The sequence below is a fragment of the Typopeltis vanoorti genome, chromosome 17, assembly GCF_054136105.1.
Source record: "Typopeltis vanoorti isolate ZY-2024b chromosome 17, IOZ_Tvanoo_1.0, whole genome shotgun sequence".
NCBI classification, from domain to species: Eukaryota; Metazoa; Arthropoda; class Arachnida; order Uropygi; family Thelyphonidae; genus Typopeltis; species Typopeltis vanoorti.
In genome coordinates, this window is record NC_143565.1 from 68434456 (window position 1) to 68446463 (window position 12008).

Genomic DNA, 12008 nt, shown 5'->3' on the forward strand with positions numbered 1-12008 from the left:
GTGACAAGCAAATTTTTGAAGTATATAGGTCTGACTGTCATCTCTGAGGCTCAACCACAGTAGGCTGTAAATTTACCATACATTTAGTACTGTTGGTGGAATAGACTAAAGATTAGATTTCCTGGTATCCCTACTCTGGACTAATCCACCAGTGGCTTTAATTCTTGGTCTCTAGACCAAACTTAAAGCCACTTCACACCACAAAATAATTGGATATAATTAATTTAGTTTAATCCTTTATCCAATTGTAAGCAAACAAAGTTTGTGCCTGAAGTATCTTCAGGACTGAGGTAACTCGTAGTAAAGGTGGACCAAGCTCTCATCACTCCTTGTCTCAGTATCTCCCATATGTAAAGCATATCTCCTTGCAGACATGTATAATGCTATGCATTAAGAGAAGGGCCACTACTCAGACCAGTTTCGACCTTTATTGAGGTCTCATCGGTGGGAGCTAGACCAAGGAAGTGGTGATACTAAGGCAGAAGCAATGGAGAGGTCATATTTTCTTATATGAGTTGCCAAAAGGTGTACCACCTTATTATTAAATTACTCTGGATTTAGAGAAAGATGTTGGAAGTTTATTTTCCACTTGGTTAGTATAATAAATTTAGTTTAATCCTTTATCCAAGTGTAAGCAAATAAAGTTTGCTCCTGAAGTATCTTCAGGACTGATGCAACTCGTAGTAAAGGTGGACCAAGCTCTCATCACTCCTTATCTCAGTATCTCACAGTGGGCCTGGCTCCCACTGATGAGACCTCAATAAAGGTCGAAACTGGTCTAGGTAGTGGCCCTTCCCTTAATGCATAGCATTATACATATCTGCAAGGAGATGTGCCTTGCATTATGGGAGATACTGAGACAAGGAGTGATGAAAGCTTGGTCAATCTTTACTATGAGTTGCCTCATTCCTGAAGATACTTCAGGTGCAAACTTTGTTTGCTTACACTTGGGTAAAGGATTAAACTAAATTTATTATAGTCTAACCAAGTGGAAAATAAATTTCCAACAAAATAATTGGATAAGGCCATACACATATTCAGGAAACTTATCCATCATCTAAAGAATACTATACCAACTGTAAGTTCCCTGAGGATTTAACCTGGCATTAGTAAGGTGGGAAAATGTAACAAAAGTGGTAAGGTGTGGTCCCGCACTAAACTTGCTTGCGTGCAACAGCCTGTCGTCTATGACGTCGAGTAGCGGGTTACGGGAGGGGAAGCTATACTGAGGCATGACTCACTTCCATGCGTTATGAAAAAGTTATAGTTAATTTAAAATTCTTTGGGATCGGACACTTCACCTTACTAACACTTGGTTAAAAAAAAATTCTATATTGGCCATAGCAAGTGTCAGCTCATAATACATTACCATGTTTACAACATGAAGCTAAGATGGTGGCAACAAAGATGAGTGACAACAGTGTGCTTCGTGTCTTGCTACTGCAGACAGATCACTTGAAGTGTCAAATCTTCAAATTGGACATGGAAAAGAAAAAGAGCCTTCTATGCAATTTTTTCCAATGTGCTCATGCCAACTGTGCCAGGATTGACAAATAGTCAAACTCCTCAGTAACCTCAACTAGCCATTTTTTTTTAATCTTCTATTCCTCCCTTCTATTAAACAGTTCCTAAACCTTGGAAAGCACATCTACAGATTGCAGTAACACTATCATGCTTGATGATACTTTCTCCAGACACAAAAGAAAGCTCGAAGCGATTCACAATCAGTGTCTTGATAACATGCCTACCACCAACAAGCTTCACAACCTCATTGCCTCATCAGTTCAAGATGATTAAGGCAGAGAAAAAAAAGCATAATGCCATCATCCTGAATTTTCAATCAGAAACAGATGCGATGCCAAATGACAACATTTGTTAGCTCACCAAACACAACTTTGACTATAAGAAAATTGTCAGGTGTCATCACTTCAGGCACATGATTACATGAAACAGTGGAATGAACTTCCTGCATATGATAAAGAGACAAGCAAGTTATTGTTCCTCTGTATCGAGCCTTGATAAGACCCCCATCTTGACTACTGTGCCCAGATCTGGGCGCCAGGGTTTCTTCTTGATGGGGAGGAGGTGGAGATGATTCAGAGGCGAGTGACCAAGATGATAGCAGGTCTATGGAATGAACTTTATGAGAACAGGTTGAAGATTTGTGGGTTGCAGAAATTGGTGATATGATTGAGTCATTCAAATTACTGAAGAATTTCTATAAGATTAATTCAGAGGATATTTTTCAAAACAGGATTGGTCATGAGAGGATTAGGGGCCATCCATGGAAACTGGGCAAGAGTGTGGTTAGCAAGGGTGTTAGAACTAGGTTTTTTACTTGGAGAGTGGTGAATGAGTTCAAGACAAAGTATGATAGATACTGTGTGGATGTTGAATAGTTGTTCTTGACATGATGTTTAGGGCCTCCCTCGATGAGTCTAAGGACTCCTTGGAGTCGCTCGTAATAATAATAAAAGTGACCTGAAATACCCTAACGAAGAGATCTGCATTCGTATCAGCTGTGAATAACAAGTCAGAAGCAACTCCCCACCCCTCCTGTCAAATGTACAAGTTCAGTCAGATCTTATCTACATGCAGCAGAAACAAGGTTGATTACTATGACACCTCGATAAAGGAAAATGTCAAAATGGATATATGTGGTCTCATTTCCAACCTTAATATTTACATTCATCTGCACTCTACAAAACCTCACCTACTTTTCCTGACAGAAACTCACATCCCAAGCACCTCATCTCTGTTTTTCTAACTACACACTCTTGGACTCCTTTTGCCTTAGATTTAGAGTTTTTGCATATGTTTACTCTGGTATATGGCAAAGAATATCAAACTAGGATTTTGACTTGTGGCTGAAAATCACTTCTGCCTCATTCTGTCAAATTCATCTGCTATCTATGTTGCTATCCTAATGACAGCAGCCATTCAAAACTTTTCATTTTCCTTTCCCTAAACAGCAGTTTTCTTCTGCCCAACTTTCCTAATGGTGAAATCATCCTCCATAGACACTTCATGCTCACAATACTAGCCTTCTCTACTCTTTCAACTGCACTGATCAACCAGTAGAAAGGCTGAGACATTTGCGATCGCCAGCGATCTTACACGAATTGTTTATATGCCTACCATTTGTGGTAGACATATAAACAATTTGTTTATGTGTCTACCACAGAATTAGCGCAGATCTCTTACCCAATGGAGCAGCATGTACACAATTACTCATATCCACACACACACACACACACACACACACTGTATGGCATTTTAAGAAAGTCAACTGGGATGATCTTTGAAACTTCTCTTCCATATTTCCTTGATCAGATTATTGTTTCCAGCCACCTGACCCAAACCTGTATGCTAAATATATCATTGAAATAATTCTTATTGGCATGGAAAAATTTATTCCCTGCTCCATTCAAAATTCCCTTCCCCTGTCTAAGGCCTAGTTTTCCATGGGTGTGCCAAGTCTGTAGAAGTGAAGAGTTAAGCACTTGCTTGCATCTAAAACTCTGTTTCCTATATTGCTTACATCAAAGTCTAGAATAGCTGCATTAAAACTATCATCACATTGAAAATCACCTTAGAGAAAGCTAAAAGTAGGAAACTTGCATCCCCCCCCCCCAGACTGCAGCCATGCCTTCTAGTCTCTTAGCCAATGCTGTTGGTTGTAACTTCTGCCCAACAGTACTTCCACCACCACTATTACACCCAGATGGTACTATTGCATCATCACCCACAGAAAAAGCCAACCTCCTGAGCTTTCTACTTCCCCTCCAATTCTTATATTGCTGATCATGATAAATGTCCCTGAATCTTTCCAAACTAAATTGAAAATGTCAGTAAATTATATTCTACAACCATTCCAAATAATACTCAGCATTCAATGTCTCATTTAACCTTTCACCAGAAAGAAATCAGAAAAATCTTGTCAACATTGGATACCAGAAAGTCTCCTGGCCCTGATGGCATTCTTCTGATTGTTCTAAAGGTCTGTGCTCCAGAATTGACTTCCACTTTGTCATCTTTTTGCACTCTTATTCCACTGGTATCTATCCTGCAATCTGGAAATTACTCACATGCACTTTATTCCTAAGAATGTGGCAAATCTTTATCTTCAACTAACATCCAGTTTCCCCTCACCCTAATTCCTTGGGGTAATGTGAAGTAATGGAAAGAACTACATCAACACACATATCTCCTGTGCTGCTTGGAAGACTCTCAACTAATAAATGACTAGTGACAGTATGGATTCTGTCACTACTGATCAACAATCTCTTTACCTATGCTACCCATCTCTGGATAAACACCATAGCAAAATTTGACAATCTCAAGTTGTTGCTCTTGATATCTCCAAAGCTTTTTTTGACTGGGTTTGGTACAAAGGTCTGTTAAATAAAATCCCATCATTTGGTCTGCCCCTAACTTCTGCAGTTGGGTTGCCATCTTTCTGACTGGACACTTGCTTTGGGTGATAGTGAATGATTCCTTATCTTCTAACTATACAACTAATGCTATGTTATATATATCAGCAATCTATTCCAACTGACCTTGTTATTGATGACAGCACTTTTCATTTGACAAACCTTGTAATGCGCAAATCACTAACTTCCAGAATCTTAGCCTCTACTACTCTAAATTGCAATCTCTAAAACTTTCATCAGTGGGTATTTGGATAATTCTGTCAATTTCAATGCCAGCAATACACAACTCTGCCTTATTTCCCACATAAAAGTATCATTTTCTTCTTGTTTTACTTTAGAAAACAACAAATCTTTATTCATTATGAGATTTATCTTCTTGGATTTCTCTAACCTCAAAACCTCACAAGGTACAAACATATTACAAATATCACCTTCTCTACATCCAAAAAAATTGGTTTTATCTTTTGCTTGAGGCATTACTTTAAACTTCAAACAGCTATTAACCCTATACAAATCACAAATTTTTCCAACCACTGGATATTGCTCTCACATCTGAGGTGGTTCCCATAAAAATACTGAAGTCTATACAGAAAAGGGCAGTTAGATTGAGGCTGTGTGGCCCAAAGAGCTTCCATAAAAATACTGGACTTTGCACAGAAAAGAGCAGTCAAATAGCATCTTCTCCAAATACATGGATGAGCAAGAAGGAACAAGTTCCTTTTTGTTATGTATAATATTCTATCTTGTTAAGTTTAGATTAATTTCTAGGAGCTCAGCTGACTTGAAAAATAGCCTAAGTTTATAAGAAGTAAGAGCATGCTGAGTAGAAACAAAACACTCAAAAAGGTTAGCAAGTCCGAACATATAATTATAAGTGCATTCATATCTAAGGATGGCAAAAATCTCTGAGAATTTTTGTGCTATTTTTATTTTGTGTAGAGCAGTATAGAGTAATGCATGTTATACTCTTGTTTGAACTATGTAATACTAATTAAAGAACATTTTGTTTTTTTATTAGTATTCAATTTTTTTTTAGTTGTTTATCTACATGAAAACTATTATTATCTGAATTCATACTTTATGATAATGAGAAAGATGAATTCTATACATATATGCATTTTTCTCATCATCATTATATGTATGAGCATGTAGTACATACCGCAATAATTTACCATACATTGCTTGGGAAGAAGTCAACAGACAGCCCCATTGGCAAGGTGCATCATGCCATTTAACAAGTCACGTGTTTGTAACCAGTATAAATTGAAGGAATATAATGTTTCCAAGTCAGTGCAACTGTGTCAGGGCAAAATGGCTGCAAGAAGGAAACTGACAGAGTTTGAAAGAGGTGTTATGATAGGATGTCATGTTGCAAGTCTATCTGTGTGACAAATCATTGAAAAATTAGGCCATCCCAGGTCAACAATCAGTGATACCATACTGAGATGGAAGCACAGTAAATCAACTGCAAGTGCTATCCTCAGTGGTGACCCACCACACTTACCGAATGTGACTGTAAGGTGTTACGAAGGATAATATTTAAAAGCTGCCATTTATTGGCTGGCACGTTAAAAGCGGAGTTCTGGGCATCAACTGGAACATGAATCTGCACAAAAAAACATTCAGAACCAAGACTCACAACTTGAGTTCCCATGGTAGGACCATAATACGCAAGCCCCACATTATTGCCTGAACCAACATGCAGCATTGTCTTTAGTGGTGCAAAGAACATATGCAGTGGGACTTGGAAGCTTTCCAAGCTTCCAAGGCTGCGTGACAAATCACGCAGTCTATCAAACAAATGGACAGGTGTGTCAGATGCCCAGTGAACATCTCTAACCAGAGTGTGTAACCCCGACTGTGAAATTTAGAGTTGACAGTGATGGTATGGTCTTGTTATTCCTGGTTTGGGCTAAGACCTCTGTTTGTGGTGTCATGAATGTTGAACCTTGTGAGGTATCTGAACATTCTGGACAATGCAATGCTTCCTACTTTGTGATGTTTCTACAGAACTGATCATTGTCTCTTTCAGCGAGACAATGCACTGTGTCATAAGGTGGCTGCTGCTGCTTCTGTAACTGCGTGGTTTGTGGACATGAACATCATCCCACAGATGTTCAACCCTATTGAACATCTGTGGGATGAACTGGAGCACTGGATGAGGTCAAGGGACGTCTGCCCCACAACAGTCCAGGACTTGTTTACATGCTTACAAAAAGAATGGTCCAAAATTCCCATTGATTGTTATTATATGCTTGTGGAAAGTGTGCTGTATAGAATTTTTGCAGTCATCGCAGTGAAAGGATGCCCTAGATCTTATTAAGGTGTGTGCCGTGGCCATTTGTTTCTCACACTATAGTTTCTGTTGATTTCTTTCTAAGCGGTGTAGTTTCATTTAATAAATGATAATTATTTGAACTTGTGGCATTAAGTTAGGTCATTGTGTATTAAATTTTATTAATATTTCAGGTGACACTGCAAGAATATCTTATGCAGAAATCATTAAAACTTAAAAGTATGTCAACATATACTCCTCAGCCACTGTTGTTATGGGAGATGCCTCCAACATGGCCCGAATCAGTGCTTGTAACAGGAACAGTGGAATTTCTCTTCTATCTCATTTTCAGTAGTGTACAAACAGGTTGCAATAAAGAAACAGTTTACTGGAGCTATCCAATTTGTATCTGTGATTCTGCCCTTAATGACAGTAGATATACATTTTCTGTAGTGCAAGGGAATGATGAGAAGTGGATAACTAAACCATATGTTGCCACAGCTCATAGGAGAGATGGACTTATATATTTAATTGTGTCAGAAGATCCCTGTCCTCTTATAATGATACATAATAACACTTCTTTTTCTCTTTTCTATGGACAAAGCTGCAGTGATAGTGAAGAAGGTAAATTTTCTTTTAATTAGTCCTTTGCTTTAAATTCAAACTTTTTACTATTGTTTATTAAATAAAGTAGGTTAACAGAATGGTAATTTGTGATGAAAGAGAGAGTTTTGACAGTGATATTGGTGAAGAAAACAAAAAAGTTGTGACACATCACAACCAACTACGATAAAGTTTTTGGTCTTAATTTTGGGTGTGAATAATGTGTGAAGTGGGGCAGAGTTGTTCTGAAGCTATTTTGCCACTAGATAACTTATGCTATCTTATACTCCTCTTATGATAAGTGAGACATCTCATTTGTCTATTTTATAATGACAGAAATGCAGTATGCAGAGTGGTATGCAATATGCCTTACATTATATTTCTGGAGGAAATGAAATGACTAATTCTAAAGTTCTGTGCTCTTCCAGAAATTCTGTTAGGGTTGTAATTTAGTAATTAATAGATAACATAATATGAAAGCAGGACAGATATCTGACTTTCTCCTTTTTGCAGGAAAACCTATTCATTACAAATCCTAGCATTTTTCTTTCAGCTTTGTCAACTAGAATCAACATTAGACGCCTGAAATAATTCTTCTTCTTCTTTCATAATTGGTTAGGTTGTTCGTAGAGTTTTATTAAGAATACCATGTATTTCTTGTCTATTGATTGGCATAATGTGTTACATGGATATTTTATAAAACAAGTGACAGCATATGATATAATAACTAAAGAGCTTTAATTACTGTTTTCAGTATAATGCCAAAGTTTTGGCATTATACTGAACAAGTTCATTAGTATGGAACAGTTCATTAGTATGGTGGGAGGACTTTGTTTGGCGAGCTCTGAAAGCTAAGTTGTTTAGTGTTTTAAAAAAATAGCAATATTAAGAGTTTGTGGATGTGTGGAGTGAGTTTGATGGACAAAAAGAACTTACACAAAAAGGGTGGTTTGCATCTGAATGAATTTGGTTCAGTGTCTGAAAAAAAGTGTTGTTGAATGAAATGAAAGTGGATATGCAAAATCAGGGGAACTATAGCTTTGAGAGGAGAAGCTGTTGAGTGGATATGCAGACATCAGTTGAGTGTAAGAATTTGCATAAAATGCCTAAGTTAGTATCATAACAAACCAGAATGGGATAGTTAGTATAAAGCATCAGGAGTGGTGGGTTCTAAGGGATTTTTGTATTTTACGTACACTAATGCAAAGAGAAATAAAGCATGGGTGGTTTAAATATGCCTGGAACGGTAGTGTCAGGGTGATGTAGCATGCTCGGCAGCATTGTCAGTCAATGACTGCTATAAAGAAGCTCAATACAGAAATTGCTTGAAGATTGCTACTTGGAATGCAAAAGATTTGACTAATTTGACTAATGGGAAATTGGCTAATGTAATAAAAGAAATAGAGAGACTGAATGTTAGTATATTGGGAATAAGTGAAACCTTTTGTAAGGGTTCATCAGACTTTGAGTCAAAACTTTGAGTCTCCTTAAATTCTCTCCACACTTGTTTCTTTTTTTGCAGTTCAAGTTTAATGGTGTTATTCGTCCATTTAACCCCTACTTGATTTATTATTCGGACTCTAGGTATACAGTCAGCCATTGCCTCATGCAAACACTTCTTAACCGCCTCCCATGCACTATCAACATCCAGCCCTTGCAGTTTTACATGGCACCGAACCAATCAAACTCCTAAGCTTGTCATACTTACCAGCCTGATAATTCCACTTGTACCCTGTCTTAATTGTAAATTCCACACCTTTAGCCACCTTCCAAGTCAAGACCCTATGATCACTCTCACCAATTGGTGGCAACGTGGTCATATTCATTACAGCCAAATACTCAGATGCAGTTACTAGGTCAAGCACTCTCTGACCCCTAGTATTTTCCATTACATGCTGTCGCAGATAGTTATCACTTAATAACCGCATAAAATCCAATTCCTTCCTCCCATGTGTCTTTCCTCCTTTCAATCAATGTTACCATAGTTGAAATCTCCCATAATAATTACCCTCCTTCGCTCATTTCTTCTATTTACTTATGCATACTATCTCCACCATCTATATTTCACCTGGTCTATAGCAGCACCCAACTGTATATTTTGTTCTGCTAGCCTCAATCTCACACCAAATAGCCTCAAATGTGCTCTTTTCTTTATCCTGCAGTTCCACTTCTATTCTCTCAGCTATCATCAATAACATTTCTCTCCCCATTTAACTCTTGAACACACCATACCCCTCACATTCAATCCCACTATCTATATCATCTTTTGTCAGCCATGTTTCACTAATGCCAATAACCTGTGGCCTGGAAGTGCCAACCAAGGCCAAAAATTCTTCCTTCTTGTTCCTAATACTTCTGGCATTAGTATACATGAATTGCAGAAGCCCATTTGTCCCATCCCTATTTTGATGCCTTATACTAACTATCCCATTCTGATTTGTTTTCATTCATACTCGCTCGGGCATATTACACACATCATACACTAAACTGCCTCCCTAAAGTCTGCATATCTACTCCCCCCCCCCCTTAATAACTCTATTTTCCCTGATTCTGCACATCCACTTGCACTTCATTCAACAACACCTTTTCAAGTCTCCGTACACCAAATCCATTCAAATGTAAACCATCCATCTTATATAAATCCTTTCACCCATCAAACTCACTCTACACATCCACAAATTCCACACCACTCCTCCTGCATAATCCACGCATAAAGTCATTAGCAATTTTGGCTCTCCTTCTTTACTCTTCACTGTCATACCACGGCAACAGACTCACTATCCTAACTCTCTCACTCTTCTCTTTTGCTACCTCAAGTGATTCCTTCAAATCCTTTCTCGCAGCCATTTTGTCTCCTTTCAAATCATTCGTTCCTACTACTATTATCAATTCTTTCACCATCTGTTTTTGCAATCTAATTGACTCGCTTACATCCTTAACGTTCTCACCAGGTTGGTACGATTTTGTTAAACTCTCATCTATCACACCTCTTACTAAAGAATCTCAGTACAACACTCGCTCGTTCATTTTGTTTACACTCACTATCATACTCTTATTTTTCTTATCATACTTTTGCTGTTTATTAGTTGGTACGATCGGTAAACATTTTTGCCAATTCTCCAGCTGCCGATTTTCCCTGTGTATCGCTCCGCATAGCCGTGCAATCTCACTCATTGCATCTGTCTTATCATTTTTATTATCCGTTAATTCATTCATTTGTTCTGTATGTTTACCTTCGTTGTCACTTTCAATGCCACTCTCACAGCTATCTGGTACTACCTCGCATATCACTATTTTCTACATTCTCACTTTCAATGGAAAAGCAAAACATACACAATCTAACAACATCAAGGACAAAGAGGGAAACATAATCATTGAACAGAAAGACTTCAGAAATGGGAATCATTAATGCTATCCTGGAACTAAAAATATTACTGAAAAGATCACTTGAAAGGAACAGGAACATATACATATGCTTCATAGGCTTTCAGAAAGCCTTCGATCAAGTAAAACACAATAAACTGTTTAATATTCTAGAAAAATTAGACTTAGAAGATCATGTACATAAACTTATAAAAATGATATACTCCTAGCAGAAAATGCAACTGTTTAAATCTGAGACTTTTAAAGTGAAAATAATAAGAGGAGTTAGACAGGATTGCATCCTTTCACCACATTTATTTAATATTTACAGTGAGACAGTGATGAAAAAAATTGAAAAACAAAATATAGGAATCAGTTTCAATGGTATAAAATACAACAGTCTTAGATATGCTGATGATACCATTCTAGTCACAGAAAACAGAAACAAATTAATTATTATTATTATTATTATTATTATGGGAAACTCCAAGGAGTCCTTAGACTCATCGAAGGAGGCCCTAAACATCATGTCAAGAACAACTATTCGACATTCACACAGTATCTATCATACTTTGCCTTGAACTCATTCACTGTCATAGCACTCACAACAGACTCTGGCAGCTTATTCCACTCATTCACCACTCTAAAAGTAAAAAACCCAGCTCTAACACCCTTGCTAATCACACTCGTGCCCAGCTTCTATGGAAGTCCCCTAGTCCTCCCACCACCAGTCCTGTTCTCAAAAATATCCTCTGAATTAATCCTATAGAAATCCTTTAGCAATTTGAATGTCTCTATCGTATCTCCCCTTTTCCACCTATCAACCAATTTCTGTAACTCTCAAATCTTCAATCTGTTTTCATAAGGTTCATTCCATAGACCTGCTATTATCTTGGTCACTCGCCTCTGGATCCTCTCAACCTCCTCCCCATTAAGAAGAAACCTAGGTGACCAGATCTGGGCACAGTAGTCGAGATGGGGTCTTCCTTACCTCAGTCCTGAAGATATTTTCAGGTGCAAACTTTGTTTGCTCACACTTGGATAAAGGATTAAACTAAATTTATTATAGTCTAACCAATTGAAAAATAAAAATAAAATTAATAACAAGGTGGCACACCTTTTGGCAACTCCTATAGGTAAGGATGACCTCTCCAATTGCTTCTGCCTTAGTATCTCGACTCTGGGCCTGGCTCCCACTGATGAGACCTCAATAAAGGTCGAAACTGGTATGGGTAGTGGCCCTTCCCTTAATGCATAGCAGTATACATGTCTGCAAGGAGATGTGCTGTGCATTATGGGAGATACTGAGACAAGAAGTTGAGAGCTTCCACGAC

At 37.8% G+C, this 12008-nt stretch overlaps 1 protein-coding gene across 1 annotated transcript in view; it reads left to right on the forward strand.

Moving 5' to 3' along the window:
* Vps13B (vacuolar protein sorting 13B) overlaps window positions 1-12008 on the forward strand; it is a 1316993-nt gene that overhangs the window by 1102449 nt on the left and 202536 nt on the right. Inside the window, exon 43 of the mRNA XM_090406926.1 lies at window positions 6903-7332. Within this exon, the coding sequence (XP_090263052.1) occupies window positions 6903-7332 (430 nt within the window). The remainder of the gene's footprint in view (window positions 1-6902; window positions 7333-12008) is intronic.